Source organism: Scyliorhinus canicula, chromosome 18, assembly GCF_902713615.1.
Source record: "Scyliorhinus canicula chromosome 18, sScyCan1.1, whole genome shotgun sequence".
NCBI classification, from domain to species: Eukaryota; Metazoa; Chordata; class Chondrichthyes; order Carcharhiniformes; family Scyliorhinidae; genus Scyliorhinus; species Scyliorhinus canicula.
In genome coordinates this window covers 25433360-25457650 of record NC_052163.1, presented here as the reverse complement: position 1 = coordinate 25457650, position 24291 = coordinate 25433360, and the positions used below count along the sequence as shown (strand labels likewise).

The window sequence follows — 24291 nt, the reverse complement described above, 5'->3', positions numbered from 1 at the left end:
GCACTACAGAATATCTAGTTTAAATAATATATTGTGAAACAACTGCATGGTAAAGATAACTGGAATAAATAAATAACATACTACTAACACTAACCATTACAGAGCTACTGCAAAATACGTCTATCCACCAGCACGACTTACCCACAACTGCCCGAGCACAGAGCCACTTGGTAGACTTACACTGCCACCTGCTGGGCGGAGGTCGTGCATAATATTCTATACAGAATTACTTGATGCATATCATCACATACCCCACCTCGGGTTTGCTATGGGGTTATCAATATATATTGCGTCACACCCAAAATTGAGAGGTTGGGAAGTACACTACCACTTAAAAGGGGTGAATCAAAATCAAAGCACCGTTCTATGCATGGACGTGAGAGGAGAAATCAGGACTGTTTAAATTAAACACCCTCCTGTCCACACCAATAGACACCGAAATAACTTTTCCTGACCTGGAGAAATCCAGAACAAGGCATAGTCTTGAAATTAGAGACAGGGGAATAGTTCTTCAGGAAAAGGTTAGTGGATAAAAAAAAAGAAGTAGGATCAATTTAGATTTCAAACCTGAGGTTTCAATTTTTGTTGGGGATGGGGATATTGAGTAATATGGAGCAAATGAAGGGAAGTGAATTTGCTGTGTAGATCGGCCATGATTTGAATAGAAAAGGATCTGAGCAGCCTGCTCCTGTTCCTACATTCCTGTTGGTTAGATATATAATTTTTACAGATGTTTTGGGATGTGTTCTGTGAAAAAGGTAAATTTTACTCTGAAAACTGTGAATCAGTGCGTGTCCTTGCTCTCGAACCAATCTCCTGCAGTGCTGGGAGCGTTAGCATGACGTGACACCGACAACGTTTGAAGAGTAAAACGGGGAGAAGGAAAAAACCGATCTGGTTAACTGGAATATTTCACTACGAGATAAGGGAGCCATGGGTCAGTTATATGGCTTTGCTACAATTGTCAGCAGAAAAAACAATATCATATAATTATCTACCGAAGGCCACTACCATAGCCGCTGAACAAACATTTAAATTTGAATTAGTACTCCATTAAGGTGATGGATTTGTGGTGCATGCTGAATATTGCAAGCTGTGTAAATGATGCTGCTACTCACATTGAGAGAGGGGTGATGGATGTTGATAATATTGGAGTGAAGTGGGGAGAAATGCCGCTGGTATGAATGTTTGAGATGAGAACAGACTGGTCACATCCGTCACTGACGAGCTCCAAGGTCGAATGTGACTGGGGAGTGCAAGATCCAGATGTCGTTTATCAAAGCCTAGTGAGAAGTTGTGCAATTAACTCCTTCTAACTCAGGACGTCTGGCTGAAATCGGAGTAGTGGTTCACACAGACAGGTATTCCTGGTCCCCTTCAATCTGCTCTTTTTTTTAAAAAAAAACTCACTCTTGATCAACATTTTCTTTTTTTATTTTCGATAGGAGAGATACAAAGCCTGGTGTAGAGCAGATGGGAAGGGTCACGGCTACCTCTACAACTGCCATCTTTGGCCATTAGGAGGATTAATTTGCCTCGGGCAAAGGTAATAGGGTAGCAATTGGACCTAGTTGTGCTTGTTTTACGAATGTACTTTGAGCACAACAAGACCGAATGTGGTGGAACAATATTCTGCGGCCCAAGGACACTTGAGAGCAGTTGAGCCCAAAATTGAAATTAAAAACTAGAAAATGCTGGGAACGCTCAGTAGGTCTGTCGGCATCTGTGGAGAGAAACTGAGTTAACATTTCAGGTCGTTGGAGTATAAAAGATTAATGTTAGATATGTAAATATATGGTCTTCATCGTCCTCCTTCTCACCTTCCCCCCCTTTCAGCTTTCCCACCTTCCCTCCTTTCAGCCGTCCCACCTTCACTCCTTACTGCCATTCCTCCTTCTCTCCTTCCCACATTCCTTCCCTCCTTGTCGCCTTCCCACTTCCTTCCCACCTTCATGCATTCCCGCCTTCTCTCCTGCCTTCCTTCTTTCATTCCTTCCCTCCTGCCCCTCCTTCCTTTCTTGAGTGAGTTGCTCCTGTGGCGGGGTGTCTATCCCAATATGTTCATTTTCCTCCTCTTATTTGGGTGTCCCGCCAAAATATATCGCTTCACTTTGTGCTTTAAAGAAGAGCAGCTGAAGTCGATACGCTCTGTTAAAAGGTTGTAACTGAGGTTCAAGTCTGTAGCCATCTGCTTGAGAGGCAGATGCTTCAGTGTTGGTGCGATTGGGCACATATCCTCTGGTACTCATCAACAGTAACGGTCAGAATAGTTTACTAAAAAATGCCTCAAACCCACCCATTAGCCTTATTCAATCAAGTGAAGTCTAGACCAGTAGTTATTAGAATTATTCTGCTCATTTGACTAATTATTTGACGACAAGTTTCAGATTGGCATTGATTTTTTAACAGTTAAAGTTAAAGGTGAGATTAAATATTTCTTATATGGACCATGCTTTTCAATACAGGATAGTCTTTGAGTTATTTTCAGTTTGACAATGGTAATTTTGCGCAGGGAAGGATTGCAAAAGGAATTAACTGACTATACAGCAGAAAACCATAGAAATTGATCAAAGTGGATTCTTTGGGGAGCACGGTAGCGTAGTGGTTAGCACAGTTGCTTCACCGCTCCAGAGTCCCAGGTTCGATTCCCGGTGTGGGTCACTGTCTGTATGGAGTCTGCATGTTCACCCCGTGTCTGAGTGGGTTTCCTCTGGGTGCTCCGGTTTTCTCCCACTAGTCTAACGATGTGCAGGTCAAATGGATTAGCCATGCTAAATTGCCCTTAGTGTTCAAAAAGTTTGGGTGGGGTTACTGGATTACGAGGATAGGGTAGAGGTGTGGCCTTGGGTAGGGTGCTCTTTCCAAGGGCCGGTGCAGACTCGATGGGCTGAATGGCCTCCTTCTGCGCTGTAAAAAATTCTATCATTACCTGGTGCCTGCGCCATAGTTGCAACAGGTTAAACGTACCCTCAAATCCATAGTCAATACATTCATTTCACATGCAAAAACTTGAAAATATCACTTGTGATCAAAACCGCGTATAATTAGAGCCATGTGACCTATAGTCAACAAGAGATCAATCTAGCTGTATTTAGGGATTTTATCAAATTTATCACCAATCAATAGTGACTGGTGTCTACAGTATCGTCTTGCATCTTTGACTTTGTCTATATATATGTTTCTGGAACCCACCTCTTCATTCACCTGAGGCAGGAGCAGTGCTCCAAAAGCTAGTGATTCGAAACAAACCTGTTGGACTTTAACCTGGTGTTGTAAGACTTCTTACTGTACAGTCAATAGGTGTTATATCTGCACTGACTGAATATTTAATTACTCTTTTTTTTTTTAAAAATGCTTTCATTCCAGTTGTGCTAGAGGAAATACCACCAGCACTTGTAAATGTGTATAGTAGCAGCCTGTCACTAACTTCAGCATTGTCAACTGGATACATTCTCCGTTTTGTCAAATTCGTCATTCATTCTGCCGAATCAGCTGTCTCTTGAAGTGGGATATTGGGGAAGAAAGAAAGGTTTATATTTGAAGACTGCCTTTAATTCACAACCCTGGGATGCCCCAAAACATATCGTAGCCAATGAAGTACTTTTGAATTCTGGTCACTGTTGGAAGTTAGGAAACGCAACAGTCATTTTGCACACAGCATCTCTTTCCCCCCCCCCCCCCCCCCAAAAACCGCAACATAATAATAGCCGGATCATCTCTTCTTAATGATGTTGGTTGAAGGATAAATAGTGGTCAAGGGCGTACCTAACAATGGCCGCACCTTGCCATGACAAATAAACCCATTGGAGCAGATGGATGAGGGAGATGTATGGATATGGATGGAAAGAAAATCTGTTAAAACGGGAATAACCTGCTCCTCGCTCCATCCTTTGGGTAACGAGGGTGCGGGGTGGGGGAGGGGGGATACATTGTCTGTACTTTGTGCAGTGAAATTAGGAAGTTCTGTTTTAGAAACAGAATAACCAGTACGGTCAACAGAGGACATCTCCCTCTCCTTTGGGTAGTTCTGGGGATCAATGCAGTTTTGGCATTACTACACCACCTCATAACTTGGGATTTCAAATATTTATAAGCATTTAAATGAAAGATTATCTTACGAGAAAACTTGATGATGTATCAGCAGTTTTCTACTGACACCATTATCTTCCTGACTAAATAAAGACTGGTTTAATTTTATTTTACTATTTCAACACAGGACGTTGTACGAGTCTGGATTTGAGTCTGTACACAGTTAAAGGAACTTTATGCTGGAATTTACAACGATTATATCGTGACCTATTTTAAAAATGGTTGCGCAGATCAGATAAATATTTGTGTTGAAGGAGTAATTGTGGCAAACGTTACTAATTGCCTAAAATGCAGCACGCACTTTTAATTGACCAAAAACAATAAAAAGCAAATACTGCAAGCAGCCATCACTTTTCACCTGTATCCTCTCTGTAACCAGCGCCTCTCCTGTGTTTTTATCTTGTGCAGCAGGCAGTACCAGTGAGGAGGAAGAAGAGGAGAATGGAGACGATAGTGTCACGGTGGAATTTGATGATGGTGACGTGGGACGAATATCTCTGCCAAATATCCGTCTCCTTCCTCCAGATTATAAAATCCAATGTGAGTAATCTTGGGAAACAAAACTGCAGTTTGATCGCACAATGTTTGCGCGCAAAAGCATTCATGAACTTGGGGAAGGAACATTGACGAAATGTTTTGTAAATTTGAAATTTATATTATTGAGTGGATTTTATGCACCCCCGCTGACTTGTTTGAAGGTGATGGAGCTCATAAAATGCAGGCTTTCCCACTGTTTTCCTGCCCACCCCTGACCTGTATCCCATTTTATGGGGGGGGGGGGGGGGGGGAGATCACCACTCTTGGGTCTTTTGAGGCCCTTAAATCACCAACTCATGGCCATTTAAGTGCCTCATCCAGCCCCCACTGCTCTTGTACCTGTGACAGGGGAGGCTCACTCCAAGAGGGTATCCTGACAACTTTTACTGGGTGGGCTAGTGTTAGTCAAGGAGGAGGGAACATCCTTTTCAGATTCCCTGTAGCCATTGGAGGCACCGTCCCCAAGGACATACCACACCACACCCCGCCCGCCCTTCCCTTTAATCCCCCCCCCCCCCCCCCCCCCCCCCCCACTCACACCCAGCCCCTCGTCGCCACCCCGCTTGGGCCTGCCTGCCAGGGCCTGCCGATGCATCACTTCACTCTGGCGTCCATAACCTCCTCTTCTTCAGGGACTGGTGGTCATCGCAGCAAGGGCCGCTGCTCAAACCTGCTACCACGGCAGGGGGCGGAACTCTAACCTTGAGTCAATTAACGCCCTGCGAGCGCTCAACCGTTTTATTAGTGGCTCCCATCTGACCGTTTAGTCTGGCGGGCGGTGGTCAGGGAAAACGGCATCCCATAAATTACAGCAATATGTATCTGAGAAATCTAGCCAAAGACCAACAAAGTATTGTTTGGGTGCTTCATAAAAATGTTACTTTCTACCGAAAGAAGAAATCAACACAACCGAGAAATATTACTATACAGGCTCTTTGTATCATTTTTGTTCTTTTTTGCACTAGTTTTCTCCCCTCTCTCTTGACAGTGTTAACTCTAGTTCGATGGGCAGTCGTCACACAGTGACCTCTCCCCCAGTGATGCAATATTAATGTGTAACAGTAGTGGTTTGCAAACTGTCTTGAGCATGGGGAAGTACTGTATCACCCTGAATCCAAACATGCAAAGTTCCGGCAGCCTCTAGGAAGAGGAAGCTGATCGACCTGTACCCCTCCTCGAACCCAAGGGGCAGCATTAATTCCAGTACAGCTATCACCAGCAAGGCTGAGGCCAAAGGCTCCGAACTGAATCTGGGACCCACCCAAACGATGTGGCTCAGGGGCATTGATGCTTCTCAAAAAATCCCTCAGCCATCATGTTGAGCCTTTACCGTATCTTTGGATTTTACCGAATTGCTAGCAGCCAAAGTGAAGAAATACCATCCCCAAATGCACATATAGATAAGATGGTAACTTGCATGCAAGAAGCGAATGGGAGACTATTTTATAATTATGAAGAGCCATAAGTCACGACTGTTCCAAGTGTTGTGTGTGCGTAAGAGTTTTATGGCTCAATCAACCAAGCAAAAGATCACCTGTTTCCCACTCCCCAGTGACTTAATTATTCTTGCTTGTTGAAATATTGAAAAAAAATCCATTATTGAGAGGATATAAAAATGTATCATACACTTATGAGCTGTTCAAATCATGTTTGCTTAGTGCATTGTTTAATATACTGAGGAGTGCAGCACTGATATTAAAATATTACGATAATGCACATTAGGTAATAAAGTTGTAAAATTAATCCTCTTTAATGATCCAAGCCTGAATTTCTTTTCTAGTTTTCTCTATCCCCATCTTCCTTCCCTCTCCAAGGGCTCAGTGCTTTGCTGCAGTTGGGTTTCATGGATGCCAGGGCATTCACAGGTAATTTACTCATATGGTCAATCGCCATATAGGAGCCTTAGCCATGCATATCAGCAGGCTAATTAACCTTGAACTGCTTTATTACAAAGCCCAGTGCCATCCTCGTGCTTATGTTTTCAGACAGCCCACAGTGGATGGTGATGAGGCACAGCAAACTTATCTCATTTCCCCCTGAGGCACCGAGGAAACCTGAGGCACATTTCTGCTGGTACTTCAGCAACATAGATCAGCAGTTGAATCCGGGAGCCATTATACGTTATTTGTGGTTATGGGTCGCTCTCTGAAGTTTTGTCAGCCTAGAGCGTTGAATTAGTATTCAAGGTTGGATTGAGTTATGAATTAGTTTGGAGATTGGACATTGGGGCGGCTGCCATCACAGCGCCAGGGACCTGGGTTCGATTCCCACCTTGGTTGACTGTGGGGAGTTTGCACTTTCTCCCCGTGTCTGCGTGGGTTTCCTTCGGGTGTTCCAGTTTCCTCCCACAGTCCAAAGACGTGCAGGTTAGGTGGATTGGACATGCTAAATTGCCCCTTTGGGTGAGGTTGCAGAGTGGGAGATAGGGCCTAGGTAGAGTGGTCTTTCAAAGAGTCAGTGCGGACTCAATGGGCTGAATGGCCTCTTTCTGTCCTCATGTCGGGATTCTATGATGAATTAGATTGGGCTGCTGGATTGGATTTCCAAGGGTTAATTTGGGTACTAGGTTGGATAAGGATAAGACTAGGGGCTTTTTCACAGTAACTTAATTGAAGCCTACTTGTGACAATAAATGATGATGATTATTATTATAAGTCATTGGGGGCGATATTCATTTCCCTGCTGGCAGCATACCCACCCCCAGCAGTTTCGCAGCGACGTGGGCTGGTTTCACTGGGAAGTCCCATTGTCAAGCGGCAGGAGGATAGAATCACGCTGCCAGTGAATGGCGTGCGGCCAAGAAACACCCTGGATTCTCCCGTCCCCCAGCCACGTGTTTCACGGCGGCACACTGTTCGCTGGCGGCGGGATTCTTTGTTCTCGCCGCTTGACGATGGATTTCTCATTGAAGACACTCCATGCCGCCGGGAAACCCATGGGAGGGGTAGGCCAGCGGCGGCAATAGAGAGTCCCAGCTGCCGGAGAATTCTGCCCCATATTTCTTAAAATTCCACTGATCTTAAATTCAGGTTTCCAGTATTACAACTGTAGAACCATCAAAAAACAACAGTAAAAAAAAACTCAGCGGGCACATTTTAATGTAAATCTTTCTTTTACAGGTACAGAACCTTCCCCTGCTTTGCTGGTATCCAATGGGAGACTTAGAGTTCGGAGAGTGCCCATTGAGAAGCGATATGGTGCAGAAAGCAACCAGAATCAAACACTGGATGGAAAACGTTTCTCAGAATTGAGCAAAACCATTGGCAAGAAGGCTTCAGTAAAAGGGAAAGCGGGTGGGTTTATATCTCATTGTAAGACTATAAATGAGTGTTCTAACGAGTGCATGTCCACCGATCACTGAAAGTAGCAACGTATGTAGATAAGGTGGCATACGGCATGCTGGCCTTCATCGGTCAGGCCATTGAATATATAAATTGGCAAGTCATGTTGTAGCTGTATAGGACCTTGGTTAGGCCTCATTTGGAATATTGTGTACAATTCTGGTCACCACACTACCAGAAGGATGTGGATGCTTTGGAGAGGGTCCAGCTGTAGTTTACTAGGATGTTGCCTGGTGTGAAGGACATTAGCTGTGAGGAGAGGTTAGATAAACTTGGTCCATTCTCATTGGAACGATGGAGGTTGAGAGGCGACCTGATAGAGGTCTACAAGATTATGAGTGGCATGGACAGAGTGGATAGTCAGATGCTCTTTCCTAGGGTAGGAAAGTCAAGTACTAGGGGAAATAGGTTTAAAGTGCTTGGGGAAAAGTTTAGAGCTGATGTGCGAGGCACGTTTTTACACAGAGGGTGGTAAATATATGGAACACGCTGCCTGGGGAGGTGGTAGGCGCAGGTACGATAGTGGCATTTAAGGGACATCTAGACAAATGTATGAATAGGGTGGGAATGGAAGGATACGGACTCCGAAAATGCAGACGGTATTAGTTTAGGCAAGTACCATGGTCGGCGCAGGATTGGAGGGCTGAAGGGCCTGTTCCTGTGCTGTATTGTTCTTTGTTCATTGATTGCAGGCTATTTTCTATGGAAGTTTGATGTTTGTTTAGTTTCCATATAGGTTGTTAGAAACTTGTATCATAAGCACCATTTCTTAATTTATTGCAGCAAACAAGCAGTCTCTTCTTAACAAAAGATTCTGGCTACTGATTTGCTGCAACATAGGGTGGAACTTTCCCCGTATCTGGCAGAGTGTGACAGCGGGCGGGAATAGCTGCGTTGAGTGTCTTTCTCTGCCATAATGGTGGGAAGATTGAATGAAAAACTTTAATGGGTGGGTCCCAGCACGTCAGCTGCTGGGCTGTCTCTCTCGCCGACTACTTCGTTTTTTCAAGATTGGGGAGCATTTTTAAAGACTGCCCCAGTGCACAGTCATTCACCAGGGATCCCACGGCACTGGCCCCTGGCACTGTCCAGGCATCACCCTCTCCTCCTGAATGGTGCACTCACCTGGTCTCCTCTGCGAGGTCTGCCCGCCAGGTACATGTCATGGGAAACCAATTGTACCCCATGTCGTTCTGCCCTTCCGCTGATGTGAATGAAATTCCTTACGGGGAGGTTGGGGTGATATGGATGTAGAGGCCTGATAATGATATGCAAATGTATTATAATGATGTTCCCAAAATTGAACATTGGGTTGCCCATGACATCGCTGGTGGAGGGGGGGAGATATGAAGTGTGAGTTGTGCCTCCCGTAGGATTTTCCGCTCTATCGCCAAACCCACCAAAAAGGAACAGGAGCGGAGAATACACCCTCATAATTTTTCTAAGACTGAGTTATTAATTGCGGAATTTGTGGATCAGTTCTAAAACTTGTCGATGACCTATCAACTAATTAATTCTTTTGAGGAAATTATATCTGTGGGAAAGGAATGTCAGGAGATTCTCGCTATCAGTTATTCCAGTCGATAAGAATCCTTTGCAGAGGGCATCAATAAGTCAGCCAGACTCAAAATGTTAGCTCCGTTCTCTCTTCACAGATGCTGTTAGACCTGCTGAGACTGTCCACCATTTTCTGTTATTGAATTGGTAATACTGGTGGTTAACGGAAACTGACAGAGAAAACTCAATTATCGTATATACTTGTGTAAAGGTCGACTGTTTGAGACCAATGTTTTGAGCTAAAAATCAGGGGGTCGACTTTGACATCAGTAATGTTTTCAAGGGGTTGACGTGTGTGTTTGGGGCGGGTCAATGGTTAGCATTGCTGCCTCACGGCGCCGAGGACCCGGATTCAATCTTGGCCTTGGGTCACTGTCCGTGTGGAGTTTGCACATTCTCCCCGTGTCTGAGTGGGGATATTTGGCATGTCCAATCCACCTACCCTGCACATCTTTGGGTTGTGGCGAGTGAGACTCACGTGGACACAGGAAGAATGTGCAAACTCCACAAGGATAGGGGCCGGGATCGAACCCGGGTCCTCGGTGCCGTGAGGCAGCAGTGCTAACCACTGCACCACCATCCCGCCCCAAAAAGATTGACTTTTACACGAGTATATACAATATTTTCTGCACGAATCCAGATGAGAAATGTTACACGAGGCATTTTCCTATTTACGGCATAAACTGTCAAAATGAAGCATTCCCAAGTCAAACGTATCCTACTCCTGATGCAGAGTAAAGTTTCCCTTGCCTCACCTTGAACCTCAACAGAAGATTTCCATTCCCGCATCTGTGTGGGATTGCCAAATTAGGAACAGAAATGTGCTGCAGGCCATTCACCTCTTAAGAACTAGACTGAAACTACCCCAGAGTTTCACGCAGGAGTCTTACAACAATCAGTCAGAGGAGATTGTCATCTCATCATTCTAGCCTGGATTTGAACCTGGCTGCCTCAGGTAAAACACCTGCGTCCAATCCACTGCACCACCCAGGCCTCTGAAAGAGAACGTTTAATAATGTCATTGTGTAACCAAGGTCCTCTATTTGTTGCATAAGTTTGTTCAAAAAATATTGATTTATTTGAAAGCCCACCGAACTTGCCTGTTAAGATTTTAATTCCTCCGCCAATTAAGGAGGTGACGATATTATGATATGCAATAATTTATCATCTAGAATATTTGCTGTGATTCCGTTATGACAATCAGCAGTTCAGAAATAAATGAGACAATCAGTCCACAGTGAAACCATTTTCTTCTAAAGGGAAAGGTAGCTTTTAAATATGCGCTAAGCAACCCGTCAACTTGGCTGCTTCTTGAATCCTGTGAAGTTATTACTGGGCCACCACAAGTCAGATCACAGTGGAACTAGTATAGTGTGTAAACAAAGAGTTGGAACTGTGCTTGGGGGTTTATACAACGGAGTGGAATCAAATCGGACAACAAACCTGACAAAATCATTGTGGGGAAGGAAGTAACAAATCTTCTTCTGGCGCTGTACATGATTCACTTCACTGTATTGGCCAGCACAGCAGATAGTGTTCAGTTTATACAGGCAGCTCTGCAAAGCTTCAGTATGACTCTTGTGTACACAGCAAAGCTATTTCAACAGTCAAACAACTGCAATAAATGTAAATTAACTCAAGGTTGTAAGAGGAAGTTGGCTTGAATGTGCAACAGAAGGGGAATAGCCACTCCTACACTCACTATTTCAGGCCAAGCTGGCTGAGAGCAACAAAGAGACAGTAGCTGTAGTGCCTGTAAAAAGCAGATGAAAGGATGGCTCAATATTAAATGGGCTTTCAGTTTCCATGTAGACAAACAAATGTAATTGAACGGTTAAAGGGATCGTATAGTATTAAATGTGGCATTCAATTTGCCGATGTGCTATTATACAAATGAAAAATAGTTCCCACTGTTGTCCATCAATTGACGTGCATTAGCCTTCAATAAATGATGGCGGACAATAGAATAGCCACTCCTTCACAATGACATCACAAAAAACAGACAGTTGCAAATCACAGCTGTGCTCGGCATGTATATAGTAACACAATGTTGAGATCCCATGATAATTGTTTAGTACTTCCCTCCTATTGTGATTCATATCAAGCAGGCAAAGTCCTACTCTGTTCCAGGATGTGCCCCCATTTCATTTTTTTCCCTCTCTTTACCAAGTAAATACAGAGTAGAAATCAAAGCCAACAAATCTGGTTAATTTGCAATACAAACAAAAGAGTTTCTTCATTTTCTTTCCAGAACGGAAGCAACGCTGTAATACCAGTTAGCCAATGACCCGTAATGCAGTATGTCGTCTTAATGTTACAAACGCTCACGAATGCCTCCTTAGGCCTCAGATTTTAACTTTGGGCCAGATTTCTGTAATTTGGCAGCAATGCCTGTAAGAAACGTACCCCACTGCTCCAAGAATAAGGCCTGGAGTATTTTACCTCCTGTCATTGACCGACCTGAGTGGGAAGCAGCGCAAAGTTGGGTAGCGTCTCCCTTGGCAACAGTGAGTGGAGGGATTGGTGCCAGGCCATCCTGCAGCCAGTAGGAGAAGCAGAAGATTTTTTGTTGAGGCTGAGAAAAGGCTGAGGGTGGCAGAGTGAGTGGTCAGCATTGCTGCCTCACAGTGCCAGGAACCCAGGTTTGAAATCGTCTTCTGGCGCTGCGTGGAGTTTACACATTCTCCCCGTGTCTGCGTGGATTTCCTCTGGGTGCTCCAGTTTCTTCCCAGAGTCCAAGGATCTGCAGGTCAGGTGGATTGGCCATGCTAAATTGCCCTTAGTGCCCGTAGGCAAGGTCGGAATGGGTGGGGGAATGCGCCTGGGTTGGGTACTCTTTCAGAGGGTTGATACAAACTCGATGGGCTGAATGGCCTCTTACTGGTCTGTAGGGATTCTACGATTCTCTGAAACCGATCCTGTCTGTCCAGGCCTAACAAGAAAGGTAATTGTTTTAAACTTGTTACATTTTTGGGCGCTTCTAACCCCAATTAACCACTGCGATAGCCTGACAAAAAAATCTTACAGATGCCTCCCACTTAATCGGCAACTCTCCAACCCCCTGACCCTCATCAACCCGAGTTGAAGTTCCAATCAGGTCTTGGTATCTTCACTGGAGACTGGCGTGTATATGTTTAAAAGGACCCCACCAGCTTTTTAGTAGGATGGCCTTGCGGCCTGCTCAAGGGAGCAGTTGGAATTCCAAACCTGCTAATCCAGGGTAGATGAATAATATTGGCCATTTTAACTGCCCACCCGCCTAGTTGCCCCCTTTGTCTCTGCCTTCCTACTCAGCCCCAGCTGCACTTGGTTAAACAATTTGGCAGGTTGGAGATGCTCTCCTGCATCTTTTTTTGGATTATAATGAACAGGAATATTAATTCTTAGCAACACTCCATTAAACATGTTTACACATGGTCATGTGTATGAACCAAATTATATCAGGTAAATCACCACTTCAGTATTGCTGTTTCATTACAAATACCCTGGGCAGATTCTCCGCCCCGCCAGCCCCGTTTTCCGGCGCAGCGCGCCCCTGCCGAAAGCGGGATTCTCCGTACCCGCAGCCAGCCAATGGGCTTTCCTATTGTGGGCCATCCCACACCATCGGGAAAGGCGCGAGTGTAGGTGCGCTGCCGGTGGGGTGGAGGATCCCGCCGATGGAGAATCCCACAGCCTGCTTCAAGCAATCCCAAATAGAGTAGTTTTGTCTTAAAAGTAATTGAAAATTTACAACCCATTTATTCATTTAAAATACTGCTAAAGTAGTTAGGAACTGGGTGCAAACGATTGTTGGTAACTGCATAGTTACTGTCTGGGTGAATCAGTGAAGGGGCTGTCTCCACAAACTGTGGATCTTAAGAGAAGTTGATCTTGAAAGGATTTGCCCAACTATATCTTGGGCCTATATTTTGTACGTTTATTTTAGAACAATCAGGAAAACCAAAAAAACGCTCTCTTTGGTTCTTTGCCGCATCACAGTGAATGCGCATTTATTGACATTGTGTTTTGTTTATTTCATGTTTATGTTAACATATTGGTGCCAAAAATCTCGAGATGGGAACACTTCTCTTGATATTACATTTATTTAACTTGCTTCAATGTAAGTTCACTTGATTTAAGTAGTGCTTTCCAGGAAGGTATCTCCTACTCAAAACAGGATGGGCGGGATTCTCCGATTGTCGACGCCAAAATCGCGTTTAGCGATTGGCCGGAGTATCCGTTTTTACGGCGGAATTGGGGGCGGTGGCGTTTTCCAGATGCTCCGCCCCCTCAAAAACGGCGTACTTGAGTACGCTGCATGCCGTTGGGACGGCCTGAGGACATCACCTGAGGCCCTCCCCCGCTGCTCCGTCCACGATGGGCCGATGTCCCGACGGCGTCGGTCGCGTGTCCTCTGAATCTTCGGGGAGCTCGCGTGACGGCTGCAGACTGTGTCCAGTGCAGCCATAGTCTTGGGGGGGGCGGGGAGGACTATTGGGGGGTGGGGGGGGGTTCCAGGGAGGCACTATCTGGCAGTCCGGATCTGAATGCGGCTGGCACCAGGTTGTACGGCACGGCCGCTGCCGTGTGCATGCGCAGCCACGGACCCGGCCATTCTGCGTCCGTATCTGTAGGTAAAGCTGAGGGCTTTGACGTGGCATGGCTGCTAGCCCCCCACTGGGTGGAGCATCAGTGCATGGGCGGCGGCAACGTTTTGGTCGCAAGACCAGACGCTTTCTCCGGACATAGCCGCAAAATCGGAGAATCCAGCCCTATATTCCTGTATCCCCATTATGTTTTACTATCATCCTAGGACTAAAACCACCATGTCCTCTGACCTGAGATTCAGACCATAGTGCTTCAGCAGCAGAGAGCGGAGACATATTTGGGTCTTCTGTGCTCATTAGGTTGTATTGACTGTCAATGGGGTGCCAGCTTCTCCATGGTCTGTACAGGGACAAATAGGGATTCCTAGGCCCCACAGACAGTTTGCTGCTGGAAACCATTAGGCCCGAATTTGAAAGTCATTTGCCTTAAGCCTAACTTATATCTAGTGCTAAAGGGACAATTGTCCATTTCCAGCCAAGAAACTAGTGAACCAAGTTAGTATCCTCGTAACAAGTGGTAAAATTAACTTTTGAAAATAGTATCACGACACTATCACTATATTATTTTTCATATTTTATCTAAGTGGTTCCAGGAGCTCAGTGGAAAATGGGATTTGTAGACTCTAGCAAGGCCTATTTATCAGGAAATGTAAGATCTATAAATAATTAGAGGATTAATAGTGTAACGGATCATGAATGTGTGGTGATACTTTATGAAGAGCGGATAATGTATAGATTTGCACCATTCTAATTTGTGCAGAGGGATGATTGATCGCCTTGCTGTAAAATGATCTGATTCTCAGTGGAAATTATACAAGAATAATTGTTGGCTTTCTTTTTGATAAAAGGAAAAGGAGTTTTAAACTCTGAGGTACCAACGTTGTTGAGAGCGGGACACATGCTCAGTAAAAAGACCGATGCACTGATAAATTGGCCGGAAATCGTCCAGCGGAAGAAAAGGAACTCCAATGAGAGCAGCATTGCTTTAGAGAACCTCTTTCAGTTCAACGGAAGCACAAAAAGGATGAAGGGCAAAGAACGGTTCCTTCCAGTGCAGGGCCTTCCTCTCCCAGTATTCAGTGGCGGCTTTGAAGTCGAATCCTTCAGCAGCATCGCCAACACCTTTGCAGCCTTTGGAAGCAGTTCAAGTCTCACGCCAAACCCTAAGGCCCTAAAGTACAGGAAGGTGGAAAAAATGGACGTGGCAATCCCAAAATGTGGGAAGAGGAAAGCAGGAACAGAATACCTCGTGAAATTAGATCACGAAGGTGTGACGTCTCCGAAAACTAAAAACGGGAAAGCCTTGCTTATGAGCGAGAAGGAATTTGGAGGGAAAATTGCTGCCAGCTACTCCCAACTGAGCAAAGAGCGAAATGGAAGGATAGAACTTCTTAAAGGAAAGCACACTCATCTTCAAAATCTTCCCATGAGCTTAGCAATGAATGAGTACACTGGTCAATCAGAGTTTGGCATGGATTGTGACAGTGACAGCCATAGTTCGTACTCTGAGGACGAGGATGAAAACAGAAACTTGCGACAGAGTGTCACATCGAGATTTATGTCTCGGCTGTCTGTCTCTTCTTCATCGTCTGCATCTTCATCATCTTCAACATCTGGTTCTACCTCCACTTCCAGCTTGTGTTCGTCAGACAATGATGACTCATCATACAGCTCTGATGATGGCTCGACGGTCTTGCTTCAAACTTGTATGACACACCCCGTGCCTGCACTGCTGACCCCCTCAGACCCACGACAGACAGAGCCAAAAATGTCATCACCCCCCTTTTCGGTCAAGTCTGTGATGCCTGCGAATAAGATCAAATTAAAGAGACAAGAAGAATTCCGACTTCAAAAGGCCAAGGAGTTATCAAAGAGACAGAGACTACCATCAGTGGAAAATCGACCGAAAATCTCCTCCTTTCTCCCAGCACGGCAGCTATGGAAATGGTCGGGGAAGCCAACTCAGGTAGGCCTCAGTGATGTTTATAATGCTGCTGCTAATCTCTTCTCCCACCACCCCAATATTAAAGCTGACTGAACCGCATGGGCACATTTTCTCCTCATCTCCCTCCCCAGGGGTTGGATGAGAATTTTAAAATTAAGATGCAGCTTGAGCCAATGTAGATCAGTGAGCACCAGGGACGATAGAGGAACTGGAGCCAACATCAATGAGCACCAGGGATATAGAGGAACTTGAATGGAAGCCAATGTAGATTAGTGAGCACCAGGGGTGATAGAGGAACTGAACTTGGTGCAAGTTAAGGCACAGGCAGCAGAGTTTTAAATTACCTCAGGTTTGTGAAGGGCGGAATATGGGAGATCAGTCAGGAGTATATTTAAATAGTCACGCCTAAGAGGTAATGAAGGCATGAATGAGGGAGCTTTGGGAGTCGAGCTGGGTAATTGGAGTCTTTATTGCCAAAAAACAGGCGACAGCAAACCGGCAGCCCGATTTGCATCTCATCCTATTGTCTTTCCAATTGAAGCCAGTGGGATAGACAAAGTAGTGTTGTGTGAAGCAGGAAGCTAATTAACTATCATCCACTTTTCTCTCAGTTATAAAAATGCAGGTTATCCCAAGGGGCGAAAATGAAAAATAAAGGAAGGGTGATACTGTAGTACCGCAGCGCTTGAATAAGATCAACAAGGTCATTCATTGACCTTTCTTGTTCCACAGATTCTGCCTGACCTGCTGAGTGTTCCCAGTGTTTCCTGGTCTTATTTCTTAACCAAACCTGGTTGTTTTCCACAGAGACGAGGAATGAAAGGAAAAGCAAAGAAACTTTACTACAAAGCCATTGTCAGAGGGAAGGAGACCATTTGCATTGGCGATTGTGCTGTGTTCCTCTCCGTTGGGCGCCCAAATCTTCCGTACATTGGTCGGATCGAAAGCATGTGGGAATCATGGGGGAGCAACATGGTGGTTAAAGTGAAATGGTTTTATCACCCTGAGGAAACTAAACTGGGCAAAAAATGCAATGATGGCAAGGTGAGAACTTAACATTGCAACAGTCAGATTGGGTTAATCATCATGATAATTGGTTTCCTTGCTATGAACCCAAGAGCTGGGATTTTCTGCTCCACGTCCCCCACTCCACCCCGATGTTTCCAACAGTGGAGGAAATCCGCCCTTGGCCTTTTGGGCTGCTCACTAGCTGCACTGCCCGGGAACCCGCTGTGGTGGTGGTTGAGGGGCTGGGGGGGGGGGGGGGGGGGGGGGGGGGTACGGTGGCTGGTGCTGATCCAATCAGTCCCGCTGGCAGGAAGGGCAGGAAAATCCCGGACAAAGTTCAAGTGTAGGATCCGTCAGTTTGGTGCATTTCATTTCTTAGTAATGCACAACACACTAATGCAGATGCAAGTGGTTGCATGCTCACACCTGAATGCAATGGCTTTCCAGTTAATTGCACCACTATGAACTGAAATGAAAAGTCACCATTGTGATAGATTCATCGAATTTACAGTGCAGAAGGAGGCCATTCGGCCCATTGAGTTTGCACCGGCCCTTGGAAAGAGCACCCTTCTTAAGCCCACGCCTCATCGTATCCCAGTAACCCCACCTCATCTTTTTTGGACACTAAGGGTAATTTAGCATGGCCAATCCACCTAACCTGCACATCTTTGGACTGTGGGAGGAAACAGGAGCACCCGGAGGAAACCCACGCAGACATGAGGAGAACATGTAGACTCCGCACAGACAGTGACCCAAGCCGGGAATCGAAACTGGGACCCTGGAGCTGTGAAGCACCTGGGCTAACCACTGTGCTACCATGCTGTCCCAGTGGACTGTAGGCTGCTCTCCCCTTTGAGAGAGAGAGAGGCATGACTGGTGGTGATTTAACCTGAGGGTCACCACACCTCAAGCGAGGGACAAGGTTGAGAAGGCGGGGCCTTCATGGTAACGTTCATGGCAGCACTAGATAACTACACAAGGACACATTTCTGCCTTTGTTGACCTGGGCGTACTAACTGAATGTTAATGCTGCATTATGTGGTCATCTTCCAAACATAACATTTAGGTTTTTATATTTTTTTGTGTAGACATGTGTCATGTCCTGGTAAGGAAGACTTGTATTTGCTCATGTTCTGTTGTTCCTTATTATTGTTTGACATTATTCACATTATAGCTTACTGCAGTGTAAACCTCAACACTAAGCTCATGTTCCAATAAGAATTTCCCTTGCTGTTTCAGAAAGCATTATACCAATCTTGTCATGAAGATGAAAACGATGTACAGACTATCTCCCATAAGTGTCAAGTGGTCAGTCTGGAGCAGTATGAACAACTGATAAAAACCAAGAAGTACCAAGACAGCCAGGATTTGTACTACCTGGCAGGAACCTACGACCCTACAATAGGCAGAATCCTCAATGCAGATGGAGTGCCCAGTCTCTGTTAAGACTAAATGTATGAATTAATACATAGCCTGGAGTTGTACCACACTAACAGGGATTGAGAAACCATTCTGTGTTTGTTAAAAAAAACTAACTAACCTAATGAAATTTTCAAATGATGCAAGATGGACTGGAGCTGGAAATGTGTTATCAATACCTTGAGGCTCATACCTAGTCCTGGAATCATTCTCAGTGATCCCTTAACTGGTCAGCAAACTGGTTTTTGGATGCATAACGATTAAGCAGCATGGTTTGTGGATGCATAAGAACAAGTCTTCTGAGGATCAGTAATACTGGATTTACCAAAGTGGAACCCTTAGGGCATCATACTGGGCTGGAATTTCAACGCATGCCTTTCGGCATAAGTGGGTCGACCAGGCTGAATTTGCACACGAGAGAACTAGGCCTCGAAACAATGGAGGTTCAGAGGTGAGCGCCGGGCCTCAAAGAATCAAGGAAGCTGGAATGGACACATGGGAACTAGACCTTGATAAGAGCAGGTTTCAACCATGGGTCAAACAGCATGGAATTTATTTGTGCGTGCGTGTGTGTGTGTGTGTGTGTGTGTGTGCGCGTGCGTGCGTGCGTGTATGTATGTGTGCGTAGATTGGAGAAAGAAGAAAATGAGCATCATACAAGCCATACACTCCCAGTACCTCTGTCTGCTTTCCACTTTGCGAAGCAGAATCAGGTCTAACATTTTGTTGTTACTCCTGGAGAGTTTTGTAAAAACCCAGGATTTTTTTTTTTAATGCAGTGCATTACTCAGCTCAGCTGAGACTGCTTGTTAGCTGGAACTTCTGAAGAAGAAAAAAGAAAGGGAAATGAAAAGACTTTGACGAAGATTGCTTTCTTACACAGGACAGTTTGCGGCATCATTCTGTCAGACTAATTCTAACCTCCTAACTGAACAGTTGTTGAGTGATTCACTCTGTGGATTAAATGTTCCCTTTTTTTAAAAAAAGTGATCGGTGAAGAGAATTATAATCCCTATTGCTGAAAATTGTATAGAATTCTGCACACATTTAGGGAATGGTCAGCCATGTTTGTTCCCTCTCTGTTGCACAAATGTTAAAGAGACAGTTTCCCTTTTAGCAGCTTATGCGGGCTACGTATAAAAGCTTTGAATACTGATACAAAGAGCAATCCCTCGTGGAATAATATGGTTCAACACTTTGGAGAAAATCCCCTTATAGCACACCTGTTACCTTCTCTCTTCTGTAAACAATGGAAACCCGCTTAGTCCAGGAAGTGGGAGAAAATCCTGGTGAGTGGTTTACTAAAAACATACGAGTGAATGATAACAGAGCCCAGGAAGGCTGTGTCTGTTATGTTGGACTGATCTCAAAAGGTAGTTCTATTTTTTGTAAATAACCATTTAATTTATCCAGTTAACAAAGATCTTTGTTTAGCTCCAGTTAATGGGAAGTTCCACCAGTGAGTCATTGAAACGATAAACTGTTGAAAATAAGCCACATAGAACATAGATGCCGACACTAAACAATCTTTGTTTTTTTTTTATTTCTTATTCTAAGCAATCATTTGAGTTCAGGAAAGAGACATGGTGCTCTGTTGAAATCCAGGAAGCATTGGCTGTTGCATCCTGATCTGTGATTGTTCCAGGGGTATTCGTAGAATCCCCACAGTGCAGAAGGAGGCCATTCAGCCCAGCGGGTCTTGCACCGACCCTTTGAATTAGCACTCTACCCATGTCCACGCTGCCCTGTTGTCATAACCCCGTAACCTAACCTGCACATCCCTGGGCACTAAGGGGCAATTTAGCATGGCGAATCCACCTAACCTGCACATCCCTGGACACATCTTTGGGTAGTTTCTCTTTGTGTTCTCCTTCACAGCAAAGGTTTGAAAACTACAAATAGGCTCCATTACCCATGGTGGAAATCATGGTCAGAATTCTCCGACCATTAGGATTCTCTTTTCCTTCCGGCAGCGCACCACCGCCCGTGGGCTTCCCGGCAGCGTTGGGTGGCTTCGATGGGAAATCCCATTGACAAGCGGCGGGAGTAGAGAATCCCGTCACCAGCGAACGTCACGCCACCAAGAAACACACAGCTGGGAGACCAGAGAATCCAGCCCCATGTTTTCCTGATTCAATCTTTGAACTAATTAGATATGTAAATCGCATCAAAATCTGTCATAAACTCTTATCTTTGAGGCATAGCTCGAAGAAGGCTTTGTTCAAAGCAACGGGTAGGCATAGACAAATAGTAATCAAACAACAGCATTTTCAATTTCCCTGTTAATGCATTTATGGTCTAAATAATGGCTAGGAACGAAAAGGTGTAGCTGAGCAAGGGGTAACTTCGGCTTTCATCAGGCTACATGTTTATTTTTAATTGCAGCTTTATTCCATAACTACGAGCTCACTGGTGCCAAAGGCAGTGGTTTGAGTTCATGCTCTCCTGTGCGTGAGACAGGCAATGTATTCAGTCCTGAGGATACGATGAAGTCCACATCCCTCCACATATTAACCTATCCTTCCTTCTCCTTCACGTTCTGACCAACCTGCAGCAATTTTCTGGGTCTCAGTCTGTTCCGGATCCATTTTTATTGGGTCTTTTTTTAGGTTGCGACTTTTGACTCGATAAAGCGATAACTTCAAAATAGTTCAATGTTTTTCAGGAAAGAAATTCAGGAATTTTCAAGAAACAAATACTAAGTATTTAAAATGTCTGTGATTTGTGGCTTCTTCTGACCGTTGTGATGTAGTAATTGGCCCGTATTCGGCACGAAAATGGTACTGACTCAAAAACTGCTTTAGAAAGGAAATAGTTTGTCAATTCTAAGTTATTAATTAAGTAAATAAGCGATCCGCGAACCCTCACAAATCCTCATGGTATTATCACTTAGGTCAGAAAAAAGGACTTTTAAAAATCTGAAGCTTATTTACTGAGTGGAGAGTAGTGTTCCCGTTATTCACTCTAGTGAATTATTATGTAATGGGTGCCAGCTGCAACTACCATTCCAGAATTAATTCAATCATCACCTCAATCCAATAAACAAAGCTCCTAATGTAAATAGATTCTTTTCAACAGTCGCAATGAGTTCAAGACGAGGGTCGTTTTAACTCGCAGTGCTTAAAACATTAAGGGTTTTCACAAGTTATTAACACTCAATGAAGATGAGTGTACAGGACATCTGTGCGTCTCCAAGCTCCTGATAACACTATCTTCTCCTGCCTGCAGAGATTCCTGTCCTCAATTCCATCTCCATCTGCATTCTTCTTAAAACAACTACTGAGCGAGGCACGCGAGTGATGTCGATTTACTTCCCCCCCCCCCCCCCTCCTCCTCCTCCTCCTCAAAGGGAGAAACACAAACCTTCTGGGGCAAAATGCCTCACTTCTCCTCAGCATTTTCCCCTGATGGGATTGGAACTCGTCAGATGGGAAAGGGGCTGAGAATCTATGCGCTACCACTGCCCAGCCTTGCAGCCCAGAACGCACTTGCATGATACCACAATGGGCATACGACTGTGAGCTCTCTCTCCTCCACCTTCACCCCATTTTTATTTCCACCCGTTTATTTTACTTACTCCCATTTATTTGTTTTACCCTCACCATTGTTTCTCCTCCCACCCCCCTCAACCCCACTGGAACCATCTGTTCCTAGTTGCCGTTTGACACACTGCTCACCTTTGTTCTGCCAATCGCAAGTTCTAATCTCTTTATGTACCATTATCAGCACCCTTCTTAGCCTCAATCGCCACCATTTACATTCCTTTTGTCTTTCTGTCCATGACATCTTTATCTTTCTCTGCCTATCGCTGGCCCCTTATCTAGCCTCACTGCCCCATGCCCCCACAGCAGTATAAATCTGACCCTATTTCCAGTTCTCTCTCGCTTTAGGAAAGAGTCCATCCAGACTCAAAACGTTAGCTCCCTTTTCTCTCCACAGACGCTGTCAGACCTGCTGAGATTTTCCAGTATTTTCTGTTTTTCTTGCACAAGATCACAAGGCTGCCTATCGGCAATGCTGTGGATTAGTTTGATGTTATACTCTGTCCATTCATCATTAATACAGCCTCAAGTGCATGCCTGGAAGAACTTTGGTCGAGATATTTGATTTCTAAAGCCAGGATTGAGGTGGTGATGGTCTTGCACATCCTGCACTGGCATTGATCTAGTATTCGCCCTATCTATTGCTGCCGTTAACATCATCTCGTGACTGTCTTCAATCAAATCCTCATGGACATTATCCTTAAAATTGAAGTACACCAAGGTGGATATTGGGTAAATTTGGATGAAAGTAAAACAGAGGGATCCAAATAGACATTTCACTGCTTTTAAAACCCAAAGCACTTTGTGGATGATATTTAGCGCCATGGAGACAAACCTACCACCAGGCTAGTCAGAACAGTTTGTCTTTAAAATTAAAACAAAAATGAAAATTAGCACTTCAGCATTGCGATCAATCATGGAAGAAATAGTTCCTTAAGTAAAGGACAATCAGTGCAAGGAAATGGGCTCCCTTTAAAGCCCTTTTACCTTTATGTAATTTATATTTTAGTGTTAAATCTATTTGTCGCGTTTAATGTGAATGAACTGTTGTACCACCTCTTTCTGAAACCGCATTCAGAGAGTGGAAAACAAATCAAAGCTGTTAAGATGGCTGAATGTTAGAAGGTGAATTCGTCAGTGGGAGTTTTGAAGATCCTACAATTTACCTTGCTAAACCACGAGGGAGTGCTCAGATTAATCTTTAATTAGCTGCAAGTAGGCAAATCTATGCCATCATAATAAGATCAAGTTGGAATGGACTACTAATAAAACAAGTTTGATACTGCACTGTCAACAAAATCTATTGTAAAACTGGAAGTAATAGTCTCAAAGTTAAACAGTAAAGATCAGCACTCTTGTGGTATCACATTCCTAATATGTGATTGCTGCAACCCCAGTTCCTGAGCTGGTACAATATTGCCAGCCCATCTCGAGGAATAAAAAAATTCCCCATGAGGATCTTTGTGTACATTTTGCAATATACCATAGTAGCTTTAAGGAGAGGTCAGATAACTATTTGTTAATATTGATTTAACTTTGGAAAGGTGCTAGCTGTCGCCTTTATTTGGGTTTATTCATGCCAACTGCAAAAAAAAACCCTCAACATTTTAATAAAAGCGGTGAATGTCATCCTGTTTTTTGGTGCGGAGGTGGACAATGGTTGGAAACGTTTCGTATGTACAGAGTTTAATATTGTACTGGTTCTTTCTTTTCTCCCCCCCCCCCCCCCCCCCCCCCCCCCAATCATTTTCCACATGTGGTTTCATGGTGATGTTACGGCATTAGAATGTTTGAAAGGAAAAGTTTGACTTGACTCTTGTTGTAGACTGGAACTATGCGCTAGCTTGTCGGTAACCCTGCATAGTTATTATAAAAGGGACACTGTCTCCATTTAAACAGATCACAACCGCAGTTTACAAAAGGTGTTTAAAAGTTTGAGTTAATGTTGTTTGTTATTGCTTGGCATAGATTATCAACATAGTATTTTGTTTTGTGCTTTGAAACACTAATATGTTGTAAAAAGTTTTTTATATATATATAATATATATATATATTATATATATACAGCATATATTACTGCTGCATCTCAGTTCTTGGGGATTTTTTTTCTTAACACTTTGTTGTGAGTGTCATGCAGAGCCATACATAAGCCTCAAAGTTACCGACCGTACCCATGCCACAGAAAATCAAACTCAGCTTAAGCATGGTCTTCCCTTTGTTTTATGTAACATGGCTGCCCTCCAGAAGGATTATTTGAGTTTACC

The 24291-nt window shown here is 44.3% G+C and overlaps 1 protein-coding gene across 2 annotated transcripts in view; it reads left to right on the top strand.

Annotated features, from left to right (window-relative positions):
• The window catches only part of bahcc1b (BAH domain and coiled-coil containing 1b), a 274089-nt gene extending 252935 nt beyond the window's left edge, over positions 1-21154 (top strand). Inside the window, exons 25-29 of one of the 2 annotated variants that reach the window (XM_038777298.1) lie at positions 4498-4629; positions 7746-7919; positions 14962-16079; positions 16866-17102; positions 18306-21154. In XM_038777298.1, coding sequence (XP_038633226.1) covers positions 4498-4629; positions 7746-7919; positions 14962-16079; positions 16866-17102; positions 18306-18512 — 1868 coding nt within the window. In that variant the 3' untranslated portion in view covers positions 18513-21154. The remainder of the gene's footprint in view (positions 1-4497; positions 4630-7745; positions 7920-14961; positions 16080-16865; positions 17103-18305) is intronic. The other variant, XM_038777299.1, reaches the window with a different exon arrangement.
• Positions 21155-24291: the final 3137 nt, after the last annotated feature.